General features: G+C 49.1%; 4 protein-coding genes across 4 annotated transcripts; 2 read left to right on the top strand and 2 right to left on the bottom strand.

Annotated features, from left to right (window-relative positions):
* Positions 1–3045: 3045 nt before the first annotated feature.
* On the bottom strand, positions 3046–5388 carry FOMMEDRAFT_126398 (WD40 repeat-like protein). The gene is made up of 10 exons (XM_007268677.1): positions 5169–5388; positions 5048–5113; positions 4860–4988; positions 4598–4787; positions 4374–4535; positions 4144–4323; positions 4080–4089; positions 3603–4013; positions 3361–3548; positions 3046–3298 (listed from the first exon to the last, which is right to left on the bottom strand). The coding sequence occupies exons 1-10, from the start codon at positions 5315–5317 to the stop codon at positions 3125–3127; spliced, it is 1659 nt and encodes a 552-aa protein (XP_007268739.1). The 5' UTR covers positions 5318–5388; the 3' UTR covers positions 3046–3124.
* A 306-nt stretch (positions 5389–5694) lies between these two features.
* On the bottom strand, positions 5695–17460 carry FOMMEDRAFT_111289 (FAT-domain-containing protein; the record flags this gene model as incomplete). Its single annotated transcript, XM_007268676.1, has 20 exons — positions 17180–17460; positions 16546–17123; positions 16338–16472; positions 16148–16282; positions 15971–16098; positions 15510–15916; positions 14250–15457; positions 13098–14197; positions 11070–13044; positions 8060–11023; positions 7651–8007; positions 7494–7598; positions 7235–7435; positions 6976–7178; positions 6696–6921; positions 6548–6634; positions 6308–6485; positions 6098–6249; positions 5872–6048; positions 5695–5823 (listed from the first exon to the last, which is right to left on the bottom strand). The coding sequence occupies exons 1-20, from the start codon at positions 17256–17258 to the stop codon at positions 5695–5697; spliced, it is 10524 nt and encodes a 3507-aa protein (XP_007268738.1). The 5' UTR covers positions 17259–17460.
* A 1088-nt stretch (positions 17461–18548) lies between these two features.
* On the top strand, positions 18549–20692 carry FOMMEDRAFT_142075 (uncharacterized protein; the record flags this gene model as incomplete). Its single annotated transcript, XM_007268675.1, has 6 exons — positions 18549–18676; positions 18727–18867; positions 18934–18982; positions 19034–19114; positions 19175–19431; positions 19485–20692. The coding sequence occupies exons 1-6, from the start codon at positions 18592–18594 to the stop codon at positions 20690–20692; spliced, it is 1821 nt and encodes a 606-aa protein (XP_007268737.1). The 5' UTR covers positions 18549–18591.
* A 215-nt stretch (positions 20693–20907) lies between these two features.
* FOMMEDRAFT_142074 (uncharacterized protein) lies at positions 20908–22572 on the top strand. The gene is made up of 3 exons (XM_007268674.1): positions 20908–21216; positions 21280–22287; positions 22344–22572. The coding sequence occupies exons 1-3, from the start codon at positions 20967–20969 to the stop codon at positions 22481–22483; spliced, it is 1398 nt and encodes a 465-aa protein (XP_007268736.1). The 5' UTR covers positions 20908–20966; the 3' UTR covers positions 22484–22572.
* Positions 22573–22659: the final 87 nt, after the last annotated feature.

Genomic DNA, 22659 nt, shown 5'->3' with positions numbered 1-22659 from the left:
TTGCTCAGTTGATTGAATATCTTCAGGTTGTCTTGTTGCTGGCGAAGGAAGTGCGCTACCTGCACGACTGGGGAGTTCAGTTGGTGGCCTCGAATCCTCTCGAGCTATCCTTCCGTTAGGAAACGCCTCTGCGCCGACTGATGGGGCTCGTTCGTTTCTAGGCGTGTGCGTCGGAGGCTCATCATGATATGCACCTGCCTTCACCGTGGGTTGACGGCTGATTGGTACACGAGAGTTTTTCTCGCCCCATCTCCGGTTCGGTTCCTCGGCATCATCGCGGAAATCATCACTCCATGCAGGAGGTTGAGCAGAACGCTCCCGCTTACGATGAGTTTCCGGCTCTCTGTCGACACGACGGGGTGAAGGCATATCCACTTCTCGTCGCTGACGAACGTCAGCATCGTTCTCTTCGTGGCGTACAGGCTGAGAGACATCACGGTTAGATGGTCGGTTGTCTACTGGAGGCACATTTGAGTCCGATTCATCGTCTTCATCAGGAAAGAACTGTTTCATCGCAGCACTGGTTGCAGCTCCAATTGGCCTAAATCCGGCATTGCGTTTCGTTCCTCTCGGTTGTGCCTCTACAACGACGGTCGACGCATGCACTGATAACGGTATACCATTAGCAGATGCGGACGCGGGATGCGCGGGTGGCGGCATGGTTTCCTGTTCGGCACGTTGTGTCCGAGTTCTGTCTGTCTCTCGGGAACCTGACCCTGCACTGACAACCTACAACATAATATGAGTACAGATTCAAGAAGATTTTAAACATTACAAACCGGGTGCTCCTCAGCCTTAAGCCCTGCCTGTCCAGATGGTACATTCCTGGGTTCGCCTATTGTTCGCGTCGTATTGGAAGACACGCGCAATGTTTTTGCTTGAATCTCAATATCGCGAAGCGATGTTGTTGTAGGAAGTCGATGCTTTGGTTTCGGCTTGGTATCAGGAGTTACGCTACTGCTTCTACTCCCGCTATGCGTCGGGCTTGATTGAGACGAAATGCTTTCCTGGCGTGCTCGAGTTCTGCTCTCGTCTAAGCGCTTCAACTTAGTGAATGAACTCTGTGAATACGCTGGCGAACGGCTGCGCCGACTACTGGCTTTCCTTCCTACAGGACTAGCACCAACTCGGGCGGGTTGCTCTTCTCGTCGTTTTCGTCGTTTTGGGGATAAAGATCTTGACCTCGAGCGGTTCGAGGAGCGCCGGGAATAAATGGATCGAGCAGGTGAACGCGACCGAGATTCCGGAGAATGATCATGCCGCCGCTTCCCATATGAGGGTCTTGCTGTGTCCTTGTCCTTTTGCGTAGATGAGAAATCTCTTTTTTGCCAGCTGTGATCGAATAATTAGAATTAGTAAGACAACGAGTGAAGGCGTGGACTCACTTGTTCATAGTATCGTCCCTTCTGGTATCTCGCTTTTGGAACGCCTGATGTCCTTTCTTCTTATTCTTTCCAGGTTTCTTATTAGGCCTGGCAAATGCGTGTTGTGATTCCGGACGTTCGTATCGCGCTGGAAATGTCTCGTCTCGTTCCCTGGACTTCCAGGAGGGTGCAGGCTCCCATTTTCGTTCCACGTCATCGACTATAGGATCTTGTTCTTGAGCAATATCCCGTTCCCTTTCCCGACCTCTTTCGCGGTCACCTCCTCGCCATCGTTGTCGGTCGTCTGGTTGCTCAGCCCAGCGATCTCGAGATGGTTCAATAGCTACGACCTCATCTCGAGTTCGGAAGCTCCTGTCCCTAGATGTAAAAGCTTCATCCCTATTGTACCTATCCCGTTCCCTCTCAGGTCGAACGTCATCGCGAACCCACTCATCGTGCCCGTTTGTACTTCGACTTGGTTCCTCATACCTTGAAGTCCTTCCCCACGCACGACTCTCAGAATATGAAGTCGAACCATATCCGTGGTCATCACGCTTTGTCCACTCGCGTTGGACAGAAGAATATTGCGAGTGCCCAGAAGCCCTTCCGTTCCAGCTCTCAGAGCGGTCAAGGTAATCGTCTCGGCGAGTGTGAGTGACAGCATCATCGCGATATCTGTCATGTGCCGACGGCACATAAGCAGACTCAGTTACTCTCCAGTCATCAGAACGACGATTATGAGGAGAATCAGTGTAGCCGCGATGAGCTACCGAGGAGCTACCATAAGGTTCTGCTCGACTTGAGTGATGATGTGAGCGACTGTAAGATTCTGGACGTCTGTCGCTTCCCCTAGCAGCAACGAAGTGTTCATCCTCGTCATGCCGCTCATGACGTCTTGGCCGTGTTTGGGAAGCGTGCATGGGCAACTAAAAGGAAGAGAGTAGGAGTGTGAAGAGTAATAGAGAGAGAGGCGCTTCTTCCAGCAATGGTAGTGGCCAAACACGACGCCGTAATAAAAAAGAAAAACAACCGCAATGAAGGGTCCGAGTTACCTTCCCGTCACAGCTTCAAAGATGAAGCCGCGACTGAAATCTCTACCCCACAGTCGACCCCTCTGAATACGTCGCAGCCTGTTTAGATCCAGCTGGAGTACGATGCCGAAGGAAATATCTTGAGACACGTATAGACGAAGGGTGGAAAAACGACGAAAACCTGACGCGCTTGTACCAAGCCAAGCTTACTCAGAACTTCAAAGGTATCGTTGAGAACTCCATGACCAACTCAACCTCAACAATGGGAATCGGGGAAACTTACAATGCGATTATTGCAGATAACACAGTTCAGTCGAACAAGATTTCCACAGCAATGTGGTATAATGCGTACGCAGGAAAGTCGTCGCGTATTCGGCGGAATTCGTGTCGTGACTCGTGAGGTAGACAAACTTAGAATGAACATTATCATAAGCATATTCTCAGCGTCATATTGTTTTGTTGTCCAGACGATAAATGTGCATAGTTCAGAACTTACCGAGGGATGGAGGATCAAATTGAGTTGTGACTGGAAATCGGTGTAAAGAGACGCGCGCTAGATTTGGAAGTGCAACAAGCATCCGACTTCCGCAAACGCGTCGCGATCCGTCTCAAAAACTTGATGCAAACAATTGAATTCACAGCAATGAGTTAGGATACAGATTCATGTATATGCAGTTTTACAAACAAACAAAAACCAATTTTTGATCCGATTAAATGTACAATGAAGATTTAGTCCTCCTCTGCCGCTCGTCGTAGCGCTAACCTATAATGCCACAGCAACCGCGCGAAGCCACTGGCTTGCGCCCTCGCCGACATACGTGACTGGGCCATATTTCTCTTCCCTATATCCTCAGCATTGTGAGTCCGGGAATACACAGCGGTTGTCTCCGTTGGAGCGAATAGCTAAAGAAAGAATAGTGCCTGAGTTATTTTCTTTGGTCGAGTTCTTAGGCTGCAATACTGACCTTTATAGTGGTGTCGATACCGCTGCACGCAATCAGAGGTAATCGAGGGTGAGACTCAATAACGTTGACAACAGCTTGGTCCCCTTCATATATGCCATGTATCCGGCCACTATCCTTCCTCCAGAGGAAGAAGTTTCCATCATCAGAGCCAGAAGCAACGAATTCGTCCTCCACTCCAATAAAATTCACTAAATCAGCCAGTCAACTTAAAATCTATTCACTCAGGGGTGCAGATAGCTTACCGTCTTTGACAGTTTCAACATTACAATGTCCGGTAAAGCGCCTTCGAGGCATGATAATCGGAGCCTTGAATTTCTGATCAAGCTCGAGTGTAGCAAAGTCCTCGTCATCTTCGTCTTCATCTTCTTCGTCACTGCTAGAGTCTTCATTGGTACCTTCATTAGAAACAGTTGTCGGTTCGCTAGAGACTGACATTGAATGTAGCGAACTCGAGTTCGACCCCGAGTCAGAATCCAGAACCATTAGATCCTCCAAATCAATTCCTTCCGAGTCCCTCTTCTCGTTTGACTCATTCTCTGGGACGGAAGACTCTTTCTTGTCCCTGCTATTTGGACTTAATATAGAGGATGAACGAACTTGATCTTGCGGTTCATCGCGAGTTGAATACAAATATACTGCGTCTGCGCTATATGCTACAATAAGATAGAAAGAACAGAAATTAATCACTTCAAAAGAATTGAGCGTAAAAGACAACGCACAGAGCAAAACCTATGAAGCTACTTGTCAGAAAAAAAAAAAAATTAATAAAGTCCTGGTACTAACCTCATCTCCGTTTGTTTGCGCCATTCGAGCACCAGTAATGTGTTCAACTCCCCGTCCAATACCCTCAAGCTCTGGTCTGCCGAATCTCCGCACACAGGTCACGTAGTGTTCATCAGTACACGACATGCCCCATTCTGCTCTCAGCGTTCTTCCGACCTGACGTCGGTCAAATAGATAACCCTGGTGGAGACGTCAAAAAAGACCGCCAAGCGATAGTTATAGAAACTCACATATGGTGACTCTCCGGCCACCACGAACATGAAGGGAGAAAGAGGAGATAGTGCGAGAGCAGATAAATCATGGGGTAGCGCAACTAAGGGCGCTGGGCAGCTTTCACGTAGCCTATTGCATTGATGCGGAGTACGTAGATCATGTTGCCTAACCGTTCCATCCTTCATTACGGATATCAAAAGAGCTGAACAGATATGTCAGTCCAGGAGCTTCTCTGGCTCACCTCAGCAACTGTTAAAAACACATCAGAGCTTTCTTCCGTTACGATGCGTTTCGTCCGCCCACTGTGGCATTTGAGGACTCGGGTACATGTTTCCCGCTCACTATACTCTGGAGCTTTCCCATTACTTGAGTTAGACAGAGCGCGTTCGACGTCGAAGATGCGCACTTGACGGTCACCAGCAACTGTTGCTCTGGAATACGATAAAGAGAGATGACAATGTTGTCAGTTCAATCACTCTAGAAAGAAGAAGATGCGGACGCACATACGAGAGGAAGACGGCAGCAGACGGGCGTTGAAAATATTACCAGTATGACCTGTTCGTACAATGGCCGTCTCCTTATACGGATACGGAGTGGAATAATCATCCGTATCTTGTCTCCATAACCGAAGGCTAGTTGTAAGGTGTAAGCGATAGTTCCAAGTGCAAAGGCATGCAGAGACAATACTTACGTCGTGTCATCACCACCACTAACGAGCACATTACCATCGAGCTCCCAACTGAGCGCATTCACACAACTAGGACATGGTAGGCCGTTAACCAGACTCTCAACTCTGCGTGAGTATTACGCACCCCGTATGTCCATAGTCATTATCATTGCCAAGCACGTTTACTTTATCAAGTTGCCCCGCATACACTTGCTTTAGTGACTTGTTTCGATATTCGTGTGTCGCTGTCGATGTCGACGGCGAACACGCAACGTTGTGCAGTAGTCTATGCATGTTCACCCTGTGATCGATATGGGACGCAGTCCAAAGGTAGCGAGCAGGCTGCAGTATTCAGTGTTGCATCCAAGAAAGTATGTGCTGAACAGTGATGGTAGTCAGTGGAATACGTGTGCCCAGGGGATCGCGAATGTTCTGGTGATGAGTGTCTATGCAGGACCCGGAGCTGGAATCCGAATCCGGCTTTAACGAAGCACTGATCGGCGTCGTCATGTCAAGATCGACATAAGGGACGCTCCTTGCCTAACTTCTTAAAAGAGTGCAATTCTATTAATGAATCTAATGATACATACATGGCGAGTGGAGAAATACACATGCAAGTAGCACAAAAGACAGCTTAAAGACAAAGCAAAATCTACTTTTTACACCGGCAATTAATACCATGGCTGATAAGCATCTGACATGTTTGCCAGTCTAGTCGGGTTCGTACAATTGGAAATCAAGTTCGCAGCACTCTGCATAGATTGCGTTACTTTATCGTCCTTCGGATCCTGCAGAGTAGGCTTCATGAGCAAGAGAAAGACTGATGAAGGTAAAGTAAACCTCATTACCTGGTTCTTTTCGATCTTGCAACCCATCGTTTCTGCTCTACTCACAATCCCGTTGATGTTGTCTGTAACACGCGCGCGGAACATGGCTTCTTGATTCGTGTCACGCTTGCCCTTGATGTTTGAGTGGGTCAACACCTCATCCCGGATAAACAAACAGAGATGTTGATCCAGTTCGTACTGTGGATCAGGTCAACGGTATGTTTTTCATGCAGTTCGTCTTCCTTACCTCTGGTTTCGTCAAAGCCCGTGCAATCGCGACTATTCCGGGACAGAACAGCGCCTCTGTACCCACAGGATTTACGAAATTCTGTAGATTAGGCGTGAAACGGAAAAAGACGGCTTCGCTTTGAGTGATCAAGCAAGTTTGGGAGTTGACACCTGAGAATCTTTGCTGAGTAACAGCTCAACAAAAGATAGAGATAGTACTGATACACACCGCTCAGTAGCTCCGACATGAAGATCTGACCTGTCGATCGAGAAATTTGGAAACGAGACGGGTGCCGTTGCGTTATACAAACTACGTAAGTCATGAAGCTGACAGCAGCCAACTGAAGCGTGAAGGTCTTGCGCATTCTCCAGAGCTCTTGCGGTCCACACATAGTGCGGGTCATGTACTACATTAAGACATCAGTTTTCCATTGAAACACGATGGAACGTTCACAGAGATTGAACTCACACGACTGAGAATATCCTCTGGTACCATCTTTCTGCAGACCTCATCCATGACAGCCTTTCGAAGAGAATTAAGCTCTGTCGGCGTCGGCTGGCGAAAACAGTAGATAGATATGTCAGCAAGGGACCTAGGCGACGAAAACAATACCCACTGGACGACCCAGTTCACGAGCGATTTGTTTGGTTTTATGTGAAACAAGAATGGCTGGCTCCTCTCGAGTAATACCCATGTCTTTACAATGTCGATCGTAGATATCTTGCAGTGACACATAAGAAGAGTCATTCGTGATAAGTCGGACGCTTGGGCTCAGTGATACTGCCCAAGGGAGGTGGAACTGTAAATTACGTTTCCTGCTCTCTTTTCTGCGGGTGAGGGCGCTACGAACAGTCATGATAAATATGACACGATTATAAAGAGAACATTCCACTTACTGATTGAATGTGCGGAACAGCTGCATGACACGCTCTTCCCGTCGTATCCAACGAGCTGCAGGCTGCTGGACAGCGAAATTATACTTCATGCCATCGTGTCCATGAATAACGAAGCGCTTGAAGCAGAATCCTTGACCACGGCTCATTTCGAATTTGGAACCAAATTGCCGGATACGGCTGAACTGCTGAGGGCCATCCGTAAGCTGAAGGTACTAGACGTTAGTCATTGTTTTATTGTAGAATTATTTAGTAAGGTCACCTCAAGGTATTGGCCTGGTACTTCTACTTCATCGAATTTTGCATACTGGAACTCAATTAGCCAGTGGCTGATGAGATCAAGCGGCTGCATGCGAGGACGGGCATCCAAAAATGTCTCATATCGGTCTCGCCATTGCTGCAGCTTGGTGATGTACTCTCCCATGAGCGGTTTACTGTGCACGAATTCGTCCTCGTAGTCTTTCTATAGATTGAAGAACCAGCAATCAGTTAATGCTCTGTGAAAAGTGGTGTAGACATACTCTAGCAGGACCCGCGAGATGGATGGCCATTTTGGCAATGTTCCTCTGGTTATGTTCCGATAGCCTTCCGTCGTCATTCGGATCTCTTGCACGAGAGCTTGCATTCTAGGGAATACGATTATTCGTGAGTAATAAATGATGGAAAAAGATGACTTACCTGCACGGCGTCTTGCAAGAGCATGAAGGTGAACCTATAGATTTCTTCCTCTGGGGTCGATTTGAATTTCATAATGAATTGATCAACCATAGTCTCCAGAGTAAGGGCGAGTAACGGGTTATTCGTTTTCAACAACGCCGCGACTTCCTCGACCAGCATCCAATCCTCCTTCCTGCTGCCTTCCCCTGCAGGTCGTCCTGCTGCATTTGACGCTCCGTCAATAGCTATATCAGAGTTCGACGCGTTCTGATCTCCATGCGAAGCGTTCTGGGCTGCCTGCGCTGCTGCTTTCTGTTGAGCGGCTTTCCGTATCTGCTGCATCTCTTCCCTCAACGATCTCAATGGGAAGAACAATGCCTAATAATAATCGTCAACTTAGGAAGCAAAACCATAGGATCTCTGTACACACCTGTGGATATGCCTTGGCCAGATCAATGAGTATGCCCTGTGCTTGTGGGGCTTCAGCATACGACAATGAAAAAAGCAATTGCGGAATTAGCGTTATCCAGTACCAGAGGGCCTTGTCTCCAGAATAAGTATCATAGGCTCGGGCAATATTACTCGAAGCATCATCGACGCTCAAAAGCCACAACACTCTGGTCAAGAGCGGGCGGCTCTTTGCATTCTTATACAGACCCGCAGCCTGAAGGTAACATGAAACAGCATGCGCGCCGTGCTTTGCATCAGAGCCGACGTTCGTGAAGTTGGCGTTGAACATCTTGTCATTAAATCGACCCCATTCAGCCCACGCCTTCGCAACGTTCATGTCCATGCTGACCGCCTGACTGAAACAGTTCTCCGCTTCATCATTGTCGTTCAGAGCGGAATAGAACATGCCCTTCAACGTGTAGAATTCCGCTTTTTGTGGAGTAGAGAAATACACCAGGTTCGTGTTGTTGATCAAGTTCAGACCGTCCACCATTCGTTCGGGCACCTGAAGGCGGCAGCGAGCCTCCTCGCGCAACTTGAGGAAGGCTTCAGAGATTTCGATGTTCGGCAATTCATAGATTCTGGTCAGAGACTGTTGAGCAACGTCGAACAAATCATGCTTGCGAGCAACATGCGCAAAGCGATTGATGATCCAAGCTGTCTCATGGTATCCGCGGTAACCGTATGTATTCGCAGCACTGGCCTGGCCTCCATTCTGACTGTTAGACTGGATCAAAGGAATGTAGTGCTTGTTGATGGAACTAAAAACGTTCTGCCGCCAAGCAACGAGGTCACTCCAGACACTAATATCGTCATGTAAGTTCGGTAGACGTTCTCTCCACGCCTGAAGTACCAGTTTCAAGTCAGCTGACTTCTTTTCAAGGTTCACTGTGGTCGTGGTAGCCAATGAGCCGAATATCTGCACAGCTTCCTGAAGCTCAACGAACTGTTGGAAGTGCTGAAGAAGAGGAATATGACACGCAGACATCTTCGGAGGGAAGGCGATCCACTTCCGCAGTGACAGCTGCATTGCATCTTCAAGGATTCGAGTAAATTCGATGTTTCTGTCAACCGCTCCGGGAGATTTCACCAGAGCAATGAACGCTTCGAATACACGTCGGCGTGGTGTCGCAACATCAGACATCCCCTGTACCTGTTCCTCGATCACTTGAAGGCTGTCTTTGTCTGCCCAATCCTTGTTTCGCCAAGCAGCTTCGAGGAGCAGTTCGTTGTTGCCATCGTTTCGGGCGAGCTCGTATAAAATATCCCATTGCTGCATTTTCTCCGTAGCAATGATCCAGTGATCCTCCCAAAGGCAAAACTCGGACTCTGTAAAGGGAACAATTCCATTTCTCGCCTTAATCATAGCCTGCTCGTACGAAATTTGTGCTTCCGGCCACATGCCGTTTTGCTCGTAAGTGACAGCGACATTCGTTTCGTTATGCAACGACCGCCGCCTCCAAAGACCGTAGAACATATCTTCCTCGGCCAGTTCTGCATACACCTCGGCGAGAGCGTCATAGACGCTATCCAAGCCTACTCCGTCATCATCTCGGGTAGACTCCAGTGACTTCTGGAGGTGTTCTAAGGCGACATGCCACGCACCAAAAGTCTTTGCCAGGTACTTGAGTAAGTGAGCGGGTAAATTCATGGGAGGAGAGCAAGCATGAATGCCCTCTAGCAGGGCTTGTACGACATTAGGACGTGCCTCACATTGGCGAATATGATGCTCGCGGCTGAGAAGGATTATCATATGCTGCGTGACCTCGCCCTGTTCCTTACGCGAGAGAAGCGACCAGATGGACGAGAAGACGGACACCCATGTTTCGTGGGCTGATTCTGCATCATAAAAGAGGAGTCGTCTCATTGGGCGAATGACGTCTCGAATCGTACTGTTGGCCAACGTTAAGGCCAATGGAGACGATGTTTGCGTGAACACGACACTCGGAGAAGACGCCAACGGCATCTCACTGTCAACTGAACTCAAAAGAAGATCCAACGCAAGATAAATCCAGTTGTGATCGGCCAATGCCTCCCAGGTCTGAGAACCTAAAATGTATGTCATGCGACTCATCAGAGAACGAGGAATGCTAGTGTCCAGAAGATCGACAAATCGTTCTCGGAGCGAGGTGTCATGGGAGCGGCAGCCTAGGAGGAAAGCCTGCTCGAGTCTGGACGTTAAGTCACTGCGACGCAAGGTTGGCTCCGTGTATATGTCGTAGATGAGCTCAAGATATTGGTTGAAAAGGTCCGTGCCACGAGACTCAAAGCTGGCCATTTTCTGAAGTAAACTGGCCTTCTCCTTCATCGTCGGATAAGCATCACGTCGATGCAACGCCCAATCTCGGCCTGTGTCGAGAAGGAATTGACATAGAATTGGGCTGGAGGACTTCTCAACCAGGATGATCAAGTTGCCTAAATGGAGCTTCCTCTGCTCGGGCGGTAATTGCGAAGAGTTCTGGCATATCTTCAGGATAGAGATGAGCATTCGAACGATGGCATCGTAGTTCTCAGCTCCTGGCAGTAAACCGATGTGCTCCTTCGCAAGTTTCCCTAGAAGTCTCATCAAAGCCGCAGCAAATGGTTCGATCCGTTCCGGAACGATCTCCACAACCGATTTGAGCATCAATAAAGCACCGCGTAGACCAGTCATGCTCTTCAAACCCTCTGATATAGCATTCTGAACGAAGGTATGGAATTCAGCCGCATCTGTGTTGTCTTCTTCGTCTTCTTTAGGAAGGGGATACAGTTTCAGGATGCGGTCGACAATTGGATGGAGAGTTTCGTGAAGTATGACTTCGTCCAGAAGCATGCCCTTCTGGACGAGTTTCTGCAAAGCTTTGACATTCTGGATGAACCACTCGTCCGGTCGATCAGCGCAAACTACACTGAGCACTCTGGCGTTCGCAACGATCACAGGTGCGGTTTCCTGAGTGAATTCCACCTGTGCTGCGTCAGTGATTGTACGATCTATATGACAACACACTTACTTCACAGAGTGACTTGCGGAAGTAATCTAGCTTGAAATTGACGCTCGCCCAGGCTGGCAAACGTAAAAGGTCTTTCAATAGACTTAATGAACGTGCAACAACAGTGGTCCTTGTCACAACATCCTGAGGTCCGCATGCCGCTCGAGTTAGATAACTAATGACTCCTTCTCGGAACACGAGGGGAGTAATCCATCCCGACTCGTCACCACTATCCGCCGATTTCTTCTCCCACTTGTATATAACCTCTAGGACATCTAAAGCAAGTATCCGTCCTTCGTTGTTTGCATTCATCTGGAACCCTAGCCGCTGCAGCGAGTTAATGATGTGTGGGATGAAAAGTGCTCGGCATGAATAGAATAGGTCTGGTTGACGCGCGATGAGTTGATAAATCATGATAACGTGCAAGTTGCCGTTGCTCTCTTCAGCGAGCAGACGTCGAGTTGTCCTTGCCCAGTGAGGCATCGATGGGTCATTTGGCATTTTCTGAAGAACAGGAGCAAGAATATCAAGGGTCTGCTGGGTCAGCGCTCGGTTGCCGTCAACGTGAGGAGGCTGGAGGAGACCGGTCCACGTCCTCATGATGAATTTCGGGGGGGAGTCGAACGCAGCAAAGAACCGCGCAGTGAGAAGGTACGCCATCTGCCTAACTGTCTGATCATCGCTGGATATATAAGGCCATCCAAACTTGATTATGTCCTTCTTGGCGCTTACGAGAAGTTGCGGGCATTTATGAAGCAGAACAGTAGTTAAGTGCAGAATTTCGACCTTGAACAAATCGTCCGCATCCGAAAACGCATCGGTGTCACCCGCCTTCCAAATTTTGGTATGCAGGCGCTCAATAATCGACCTGTCAACGATACTATCTTCCGAAGCTCGGCTCGCGTGCACCGATATTAAGGGGCTGATAATATATCGCAGACAATACATTTTCCTTGAGTATGAAACTGAGGGGTCGTCAAACCAGACGAGGAATCTCAGCAGTATGTTACGCCGGAAGGCGAAAGACCCATGAAGAGCAACGTGTTCGTAAAGAAAGTGCGTTAGGTCGCCGAGATCCGTGACTACATCCATGGAATACGCAGACACTATGTCAAAAAGGATATCAATACGTGGTGATTCCTGCAGCGCCTTCCTGAAAATCGAGATCATTGAAGAATGCTTGTGATACGTTGGTTGAGACAGGGGTGCCCAATCAGGTGGATGCTCCGGTTCCAGCTTCCATAGGCCAAGTACAGTGTCTATAATATCGTTTCCCTTGGTCCATCCTTGAACAAGATTGGCAAGGTCTTCGCATACGAGAAGACCGGGCAGTATGGTGTCTGCGTTGCCACTCAAAAAGCATACGCGGGCGATATCCCAAGAACGGGCTGACAGTTCCCTGAGAAGCATTGGGGCCGTACCAGCATTTAGAAGGTTTCTGAGGGTGCGTACGTGTCGAGGTGAGGACATGTTCTTCAAAAAGTAGTCCATGGCGTCAGGCGCGTAGCGATCAACGTATTTGCCGAGAGGCTCAGAGAATGGACTCTTGGCGCATGAGAATAATCGCGCCTCTGTCTGAACCACAGCATCGATAAGATCCTTGAGATACATGATTGCCGTCGCTGGAAGGAGGTGGAAAACATTGATGAGGCTAACAAGTTTGTTGATGGAATCATTCTCAGACAACGGCGTCCGTGCTGAAGCTTGAAGCATTTGTGGGTCTGCAATGGCTCGGAAGTGGTCGAGAAGTTTTATGCCGATCTCAACCTTGAAATAGTTCGCCAAAAGTCTGAGAAGCCTTGACAGACCTTCAAGATCTTGGATCGTCAACTTCCTGGTGTCGGATAAATTCATCAAGATAGGCCGCAAGCCAGACTGAAGAAGATCTTTTTGGAACCGTGACTGATCCCCCAACACAATCCGTAGACCAGCATGGGCAGCATCTGCGACATCCCTGGAGCTATTGTAAAGTGATTTGAAATATACTGATGTAACCCTGAAGAAGCTGTTGTTAGTCTCTGGTTCGACACACGAAAATAATTCTTATACTTTTGTCGCGTAGTGGGTACACGCGAGAAGCAGTCCGTAAGAGGCAGGGCAGCTGTCAAGAGGTTCAAGCATGCAACACGCAGCTGTGTTACTTCTCGTGTGCTCTTTCGTATATCCGTTTTAGCGATAAGGGCCTGATCGCTATTGTCGGCTAATGCCAACGCTTCATGGAGTAGGCGAATAAGCTCGTCATTGACTTCCAGCAAAGATGTCTCTAAGCTTATGCAGTATCGCACTGCTTCTACTTGGCCAATTATGATAGGGTGAGGAAGGGACCTCAATGGCTTGACGAAGATGGATGTCATGACACGGTCACGATGCGGCATTAACAGTTCGCCAATCGGCTTTCCACAGAGATCAGAAAGCAACTTGATGCACGACTGCGCTGTCTTCCGAACGACAGGATGCGGGGATGTAATGTCGTTGAAGAAAATCCCAATCAAAAATGGTATCCTATTAGCCTGTGCTGGAGGCTGCCCGTCAACTTCCATTTGGTTTGGACGCTTGGTGTTCGTCATGCGCAGAATCTTTTCTAGATCCTCAATTATGCCATTGACGTTTCGCGGAGGGTCGTGCGGCGAATCTTTCAGCACGTGAAGAAGCGTCCGAACGATATCGATCTCCCGAGCGAACAGCCACTTGTCACCAATCTCAGGCGTAGAGGACATGATCATGATCCCTGCAACACCAGCACTCTTCCTGACCCAAGCATCTTCGAAGCAGAACGTGCTGAAGCGGGTCGCAACCATGTGCAGTATCGGAAGTATATCCAAATGCTTCAAGCCATTGGTATATCCAATTGGCACGAGATCGTGAACAATTGATTTTACCACTTCTGCAGCTTTTTGAGCCTCCTTCTCGTCCGATCGGGCAAGTGCCAGGGGGAAGGCATCGAGGTAGAGACCAAACATATGACTGGGAAATCTCCTACTGGTGACATCCTTGGAGAGGGCTTTGCGTGCCTCCAAAGTGAAAACATGACGAGAAAGGGTCCGCAGATACTCTTGTGCACGATCCTGGACTTCTGGAACATGAATAGCATCGAAGAGCCCTTTAACACCTTCAACGAAAATGCTTTCTCTGTCCGAGCCAGTTAGCCCCTAGATTGTCTGCTGTTAGCGTTGTAACTTAAAGACGGGAGGACAACCATACCTCGTTTAGTAAATACGTCAATGTGTGCTCCAAGTAGTTATACGCGTGAATCCTGTCTGTAGTATTAGTCTTCGCTAAGAGACGTGCGGATAAACCAGCAACAGGTCCGAGTCGAACTGCCTCTTGTCTACCGCTGAATGACACTGTGATAGTCGCCGGGTCCGAGTATGGCTTGTAAACCAGATTCGGCTTTTCATCAAGAAGACGGCGGTTCCGACCTCCCAGTTTCCCCAAAATGCGAATCGTGGTATGAGCATGGTGATGGTTTCCTGGCAATGGCTTCAAATGGCTGTGGAGCGCCTCCATAAGCTCCCGTAATACAGGTCGTAAGATTGGGTCCAGGAAATCGCCTATGAGGTTGTCAATGCACAGTTCGAGAGTGCGGAGGCCCTGTGAAACGAGCTCAGATCCGCCTTGAAGGGCGAGGACTAGCGGTTTCATGAGGTAATGTAGATGGGGTAATAAGTGCGTCAACCGCAATGGGACAGTGAGACAGAGCTCGACTAGTAGATCCCTGGTTTGAGCATCTGCCGCCATCAGCTGTCGATTGAGGCAATCGAGCATCTCTGGCAACAAGGGAAGGACCTCTTTGTACAATTGTTCATATCGACCTCCGCCACTGCCTATCGCTCGAAAGAGTGCACGCATGAGGTGGAAGTAATAAAGTGGTCGTGTTGCCTTCGCAGCAAGTGGGAAGGAATCCATGATAAGCCGGCCGAGATGAGTAGCTAGGACAGGCTCATTCGCATCAGGATGTATTCCGACAACACTGAAGGTCATCTTGAAAAACCTGAGTACCGTGGAGGCGGTAACGTCGTCGTATTCTCCCAGTTCGTTTAACCCGTCAGACAAATGCCTCAGAGTTGTCGATACGACTGTCTGAGACACCGTTTTCTGCTGGAACAATACTTGTGATAAGTGAAGGAGACTGGGCTTTTTCACACAAGCACGGAAATAAAATTCCAGACGCTGTGTCCATAACTCCTGGAAAACATGTAGATTGATGTCCTGCAGAATGATGGCCAATAGATCCATTGAATCCCTTTCTTCCTTGAAATCCGCACTCTCGATGGACAGTAAAATGCCAATGCTGTGCTCAAAAACAGGAATTACTATTTCTCCGTCTGGCAACGTCGCACCAAGCTTCTTGAGGATAGTGATCGACACTCTGCAAGCGTGGAGCAATGTGCGGAATAGGTATCGAAGGTCTAAAGAATGTGTTATTTGACTATCAGACACGTCATTAAGTCAGCGACAAACCTGCTGATATGCCTTCAGAGCTTTCATTCTTAGTATTAGAAGGCAACAATGGACGTTCCTTCTCAATGTAGGAAATGTCCAATTGTGAATCTTCATCTGACCCTTCCTTCTGCTTCTTGATGCGAGTGTTCACCTCTTTAAAGGTCAGGTCCAGCGCCTTCATCTTCTCGACAACCGCCTGAAGCGCAATCATGGTAAGACCTGCCATCTCTTCGCTTGGCGATTTGGTGACAGCCGGTTCAATCATCCCGGTGAGCATTCTTGCACAAACCGACTGAGCCTGTGCATTCATCGGCGCATTGAGCAACCATCGAGAATACACATTAATGATATGAGTGACTTGTGTCGTGGAAAATTCGGAGCGTAGTCCAGCTGATAACTCAAAGACGGTGAAGAATGGTCCAAATCTGAGCAAATGCTGTTAACAACAATGTCGCTACTATGACCATACATTGCCACACCTTGACGTGTCAACTGGTGCTGCGGGAGAACCCAAGATGATGCGCTCCGATAATAGTTTCTCAAAGATCGGGACGAAGGCACGCCGGAATGGTGTCACCATTTGATGTCGAAGGACAGATATAAGCTCCTGGACTCCAAGTCAGTTACTATATCGGTTAAAGCAATTGTGATCCTACTCTTCTGGCATTAGTCAGGTAATTCGGGCAATCCTGAAGGATTCGGACGCATTGAACAGATATGGCTTCGCCTCGCGGGTCCCGACCAAGAGCCTCGTGATTCGATCGAAAGATGTACGAACAGAAATTCATTAGCTAAAGTAGAAGACATTAGTTGATTAATATAACAGTGGAACTCTTGCAAACTTGCCTTAATCTGTGCAGCCACCAAGTTCTCATAAAGCTTTGGATTCTTCATGTTGGGAGCCTGACCGGCCCAAATGCCCCCCATAGCTTCGTAATTCTCCCTAGCAGCTTTCTGTATCGGAGATTCGACAGAACCAGCCTACATTCGGGAAGAAAATAGCGAGAAGTAGTTAGAAATCAGCGATCGATACAGAAAGATACTAAATACGGACTTCTAAAGCAGCACCTATGAGTTCGGGAAGTAAAGGGAGTAGAGCCGTGCGACTTGGTGTTTGGAACAAGAATATCAGCACGAACGGCATCTCTGTGATAACTTTGAGACTACGATTGCTGGTTACCACTGAGTTGGCATCCGTGGGTGGCGAATTCTCAGACAAGAATTCGGCAACGAGACTGGGTACACTGCGGAGCATTTGAAGGAATATCTGCAGCAATTCCACGGCTTGTTCGTCGGATATCTGCTTCATAACTCGTAGTAAATCATGAAACGCCTTTAAAGAAGTGACTGCGTTATCCTCGGTATCGTTCTTTAGAATGCCCAGAATTCCAGCGACTATGTTGTTGAGTTGAGGTCGCATCGTCTCGGATGGCGGAATGCGGTGAATAATTTCGACAAGCGCTCGACGAAACTGAAACTCCAGTGAGTCTCGTTTGAAGGATGGCTCCGTGTTGCGAAGAGTGTCGAAGAGTACAGTAAGCATGTGCGGGAATGTCCTTGAGGCCTCCATATCGCGAACGGAGTCAACCATATCCCGCAGCTCTTGAGCAACATCATGTTTAAGTTTTAAAGCTAGCATACGGTCAGCTTGTTGCTTGACTAGTCATGTCAATGAATTTAATACGAACGTGCAGCCGGGTCTGCAATACGAGCCGCTCGGACTTCGAGGTCTGACGCCGACGCGAGCTGCGGCAGGCCATCCATCATCTTTAATTGAATCACTAGATGAGGCGTATGGGCGAAGAATGGGCACGCAAATCAGTGCGCAGGAACAGTCCCGTACTGTCACACTTCAGTCCTCTTGCCGAGCACCTTGCTCGACAGCCACGCGTCTCTCCAGGAAGCAGGAAGAAGTGTAGTCTCGGAAGTGTATAGTGAGGTGTAGCCCACAGGTGGGCGATGAGAATGAAGGATGAAGTGGATGATGAAGTTTGAGGCTTAGCCAGTATAACGTACTGGCACAAGCCGTGCGTGCAGAAGTCAGTCACAGTCGCGGTGGGTGGACCAGTACTTGTGACAAAAACTCGATCTGTCACAATATGCGTGACTAACGTCACCAAATGATCGTCCTTCGCTTCGGCTCCTGCTGCCGAATTTGGCTGCCGTCCGAGCTCAGTCCAATCTTTACACCACCTGTGCTTAATTCGTGACAACGAACAGAACACTGAGTTTTTGAAATCTGTTTGCACTACTTTTCTTGTCTGCTGGGGTTGACTCGATCACACTCGCATGACCTTTCTCATGAGTCTTGTCTGACCTCAATCTACTCCTGGAATGATTGATGGTCTACTTTGAAATATACTATCACACCATGCATCATCGTTATTTTCAACTTAGCATCTATCTCCGCAAGCAGCTTAAGATAGTATCAGAGCCACATAGATACGGTCACCCCTGCTTCTTGATCTCCAGCTCTCGCCTCAGAGCACCGCAAACCATGGCCCTCTTATACAACGATCTTCGACGGTCGAGGCGTCAACCTCTTACCGTCATGATGTCCCACTAGGCCACCGCTCCTTGGCTCTTTCACAGTCATTTCCCTCTGTTTCCTCGGCTGGTCTGAATCTACAGCTTGCAAGCGAGCACATTCTGGGTAATGGCAAGTGCATCCTACTTTGATAGAGCCTTTGCTGTGCATAGGACTCGGAGCGATGATGTATCCGAGTTCACAAGGCATCCAAACTTGTTCGTCAATTTGACTTCAAATCCCTCTCGTGCTTTGCCTTGATTCATATGTTTTTGCAGCCATATTACATCTGCTTTCTTTGCTGGCTTTGTCTTCTGGGAAAGCCTTTGGCACCTTTTACGATCCCCTTTATTTCATTACATCAGACTTCGTATAGTTCGAAAGATTTCCGCATGGATCGCAAGTCGTCGACTCCGAGGAGCTGCGCCATCCGAATCTGACAAAGAAGCCCAAAATCTGTTTGTAGCAGGCGCTAGTGATCGGGCTTTCGGTGTTAGAGCCTCAACCAGTGACCCCTACCTTCGGCGAAGGGGAAATGCTTCCTTAATTTTCGCCCTGACGTTGTTCTTCTTTATGGGTAGCATAACGCAGCTTGTGTCCTCTCTAGTGGTCGGGATAGTCATAGAAAGACTTTCCGACAGTGATCGGGTATTATGCGGTAAGGAGAGACGCACTTTATCCAAAAGACCTCTATTCACGAATTTATAGCATTTGTGATTGCATGGGACTCTATGTCCTTCCAGTCGGCACGACTTATCGGACTGGTTGTACTTGGACTTGACCTAGGTTCGCTGGGTGTGAAGCGGATTGAGAGGATCGCTTTCTGGGCCGTCGTAGGCGTAATTGCAAGTAAGCTCTATCTTACTAATTTTGGAATTTACTTAACCTTTACCTAACCTTTCTCCTTATTACCAGTCCTAGTCATACTTACAAATGCGCTTGAACCTGGCGATATCAAGCAGAGGTGAGAGGGTGCTTTCCGATCTTGATCGTTGCTCTGATTTCTTTGATGTAGTTATCTGGTCACGCAGTCAATGCAACAAGGCAACGGTCAAAATCCTGTGCTGGAGGCCATGGGAATATGCTATCGACAACAGTGAGTGAGATAATCATGCATGTCAAGCAAGCCCGCCCGCTAACCTGTAAGCTGTTGCAGTAAACTGGCACCTTCCTTGCCACTTTCAATAATAACAATACTTCTTGAGGTCTATGTCATCTATAGATTTCTCGACATAATCGCACCGGCCCATTTTCCGCTACGACGCCGACTCGACGCCTTATTTCGAGATTTTCGTATCATTAGAGGCTTTTCGTTGCTGCTTTTCGACTTAATTACGATGGTTCCTGCTAGTGTCAAGACGACTTATGTGGGAGACTCTGTGCCCTTCAGCATTGCAGCCTTGATTGTATTGAGTGCGTATTATCAGCAGGATTCAGATCCCGTGAACTCATTCATTCTCGTTCAGTTGCTTTCAATGATTATCACCCGCCGCTTCGGGTATACGGAGATATTGCGCCGCAAATCGACAACAAGTTATCACAGAGACCTGAATCCCAGCATCTAGTTCGCTACAGGTCACTGATGCCTGCACCACATCCATTTTCAGCAGCGGCGCTCTCTATGGTTGCTAGACAAGCGGAACGTCCCCGTATAGGAGGATATTCTGGGCTCATGACCACTTCAAGTTCGGACGCGACGCTGTTCGGTCGCCCGGTCAGTTTGAGCAGGACTGACGCTCTTTTATATGAGGTACCAAGGACGCCTCCTTTGCCTCCTATACCTACGACAAGACCTACGAAGAAACCAGAGTCGAAGAGGCCTTCACGCTCTCCTTCTAAATCTAGATCACGAGCGGGATCCCACAAGACGAGAACCTCAAGTCGTTCCCGTAAATCGCAGAAGTCTCAGAGGTCGCATCTTGTCCGTCCGATTGTGCCGAAGGCGGAGCTCGCACGACAATTCGAGGACAGTGAGCGTTCAGCCAGTTCGGAAAATACAGGCGTCCTTTTCCCCCGGCCGCACCAGCGTATGCCTAATAGAACTACTTCTCTGCCCCTCCAAATACCACCGCAAGCGGCAGTTCGTTCAAGGCGACCCAGCGCGACAGAATCAATGGTGCAGACACTTGCTTCGGAGAGCGTCCGTTACGGGTCCGACATCCTTCGGCCGGAGTTAGGACATGCCGCTCGGGATAAGATGAAGTCGTCAGCCAGCACACGAACACAGACCCCACGGACGTCGACGCCAAGATCTCATAGAACGCACCATTCGGAGTCTGATGGGTCAATTCCTGAATTTGTGAAGCGTCAATCGGACGATTCATGGATGTCTGACCGTACGATCGATACATACAAGATCTCGCGACTGGTTCCCCCTGTCCCAATGATGCCTACCTTCAACGGTGGCTGGCCAGTTCCTCCATCATCAATTCCAGCTCCAAAGACTAACGTTAGTCAGTACACGCGTCTGGGTCTGCCTTCGGGCCCTCGTAGTTTAAAGCAAACCACGCCTCCTCCTCCTGCGAAAGTATCGACTCCATCGAATCCTGTAGATAACATCCAATTATCCACCACAAGTAGATCTACTAGTGTTGGAGTGATTAAGCGGGTAAGTTCTGTACGCGGACCACGAATGCAATTCCCTCCGCCTCGTAGCAGGGCACATCGGATATGATTTATTATTAGAGGACCAATATTATTTACTTGAAATTAATTTGACAACGCTCCTTTGATATAAACATACATATTCTGGACGTTTTTAAATTTTGTAATGGTAATTGACTTTCATTTTGGGTCTTTGTAACTTTTGTGGTGTAATGATGTTTCGGTTTGGGAAATAGCCTGGAGCGTGGCAGCACTGCTTGAACAAGGACTGCCATAGCCATCGGACGCGCAGTCCCTGCGTCCACGCTCTCCTCTACCCTCATCGACGCTTGTTCCCTCCCACCATGGCGTCTTCGGCTCTTTTGGCGCAGATTCAAGCAGGAAAGGCTCTCAAAAAGACTGCGACGCATGACAGGAGTGCTCCTGTTATTGATGGCACAAAGAAAGGACCGTCTGCAGGCGGTGGGGGGTTCGCAGCACCACCAGTCATGCCATCGGCGTCGAGTGCATCCTCAGCAAGTGCAGGTCCACCTCAACTAGGAGCTCTGTTTGCTGGCGGGGTACCAAAACTAAAGCCTACGCAAAACAGCCAAGGTCGATTATTACTCTTTATCCGATTGTGTCATTGATATTGATTAACATCCTACATAAATGCAGCGAAATCTTTGAATCTTGGGAAACCGCCCTCGATACCAAAGCGCGAGCCATCTTCTAATGGTGTACCGACGCCACCTGCGCCTCCTTCGAGACCTTCGCCGGCGCCCCCTCCACCCGGTCGTCCGCCTCCATCCTCTGCATCAGCACCTCCTCCAGCACCGCCTAGTAGACCTGTACCAACACTGAGTGCTGCACCACCGGCACCTCCTAGTCGACCTGTTCCGTCTCCGAGGCCTTCTTCACCTCCCGTACGCCCAGCAGCTCCTCAGATTCCCAGCCGACTAGTCCCTTCACCGACGGTGGTGCGCACACCACCACCACGTCCTGTACCGGCCTCTCAGATTAGCAGGATAAATGCGGAAGAAGCGGCGACGCTGCGCAAGACCCCATCGCCTCCTCCCCGCCCTTCGTCTGCTGGTCCTCCAAGCCGTTCCGTCCCAGCACCGCCGGCGTTACCTTCAAGACCGCATCATGCACCCCCAGCTCCGCCACCACGCAAAGCAGCTCTATCGACAACTGGGTCAGGCAGACCTGCACCTCCTAAACCTCCGCCTCGACCTGCGTCTGTAGCGTTAGAACTGACGGCGTCAGCACCTGTGACGCCGGCTCGTCCGCCCCCGAAGTTACCTTCTAGAAAACCGGTAAACAGTTCGCCGAGCTTTAGGAGCCCAAGCCCTGCTACGCTTCCTCCGCGACCGCGTGGTCATTCGCACAGTAGTGAGGCGCCTCCGCCTCCTCGCGGTCCTTCACCTGCTGCAAGATTTAACGGACCGTCCTCTGTGCCTCCTCCCCCACCTCCTGGACCGTCTCCTGCTGCGCGCAATGTCCCGCCTCCACCGCCTCCACCTGGTGGTGCACGAAACAGAGTAGCATCTGGTCCCAGTACTTTATCGGTTCCGACGCCGCCAGCGCTTCCACCTGGGCGCCGGTCTCCCTCTCTTGGCAATATTGTCGCCGGAAGTCCGATCCCTAATGGCGGAACCCCGGCTTTTCGATCGAATGCTAAAAGTAAGTGTATTTTAATGTTTTACACGTTACAGATTGCTAAGTACAACTTCATGAAGTTCCTCCACCGCCAGCGGAATCTGGTGCTCACAAGTTCGCAATTACCGGCTTCCCCGTGCCACGCACGATGGAGAAGGGCGAAAAGAAGTACGGGAGTGGGAGACAACGAGGGTGCGACTTCGACCTAGACTCATTGTGATTTTTCTTCTGTTCCTAGCCTAGTGCTGCCGTTCCTCAATATTATTTACTCTGCACTACCGTACTTGATTGTCACTCTGGACTTTATGCGTCTATAAGAATTTATTATACAAAGTTTTTATCCATACAACAAATGCTCGACCGACGTGGCGAAGTGTGGGGGGGGGGGGGGGTTTT

Source organism: Fomitiporia mediterranea, assembly GCF_000271605.1.
Source record: "Fomitiporia mediterranea MF3/22 unplaced genomic scaffold FOMMEscaffold_8, whole genome shotgun sequence".
NCBI lineage: Eukaryota > Fungi > Basidiomycota > Agaricomycetes > Hymenochaetales > Hymenochaetaceae > Fomitiporia > Fomitiporia mediterranea.
Note: the sequence above shows the minus strand (reverse complement) of the source record. Positions and strands in the feature narration are given on the sequence as shown.

What these genes read in the sequence shown, in the direction of transcription:
- FOMMEDRAFT_126398 (XM_007268677.1), bottom strand. Translation starts at nt 5,317, where the DNA reads ATGCATAGACTACTGCACAACGTTGCGTGTTCGCCGTCGACATCGACA. An exon ending in TGGCCGGAGAGTCACCATAT is followed by an intron (nt 4,324 to 4,373) that starts GTGAGTTTCTAT and finishes CGTCTCCACCAG; the next exon opens with GGTTATCTATTTGACCGACG. An exon ending in GTATCGACACCACTATAAAG is followed by an intron (nt 3,299 to 3,360) that starts GTCAGTATTGCA and finishes TTCTTTCTTTAG; the next exon opens with CTATTCGCTCCAACGGAGAC.
- FOMMEDRAFT_142074 (XM_007268674.1), top strand. Translation starts at nt 20,967, where the DNA reads ATGGCGTCTTCGGCTCTTTTGGCGCAGATTCAAGCAGGAAAGGCTCTC. An exon ending in GCCTACGCAAAACAGCCAAG is followed by an intron (nt 21,217 to 21,279) that starts GTCGATTATTAC and finishes ACATAAATGCAG; the next exon opens with CGAAATCTTTGAATCTTGGG. An exon ending in TTTTCGATCGAATGCTAAAA is followed by an intron (nt 22,288 to 22,343) that starts GTAAGTGTATTT and finishes AACTTCATGAAG; the next exon opens with TTCCTCCACCGCCAGCGGAA.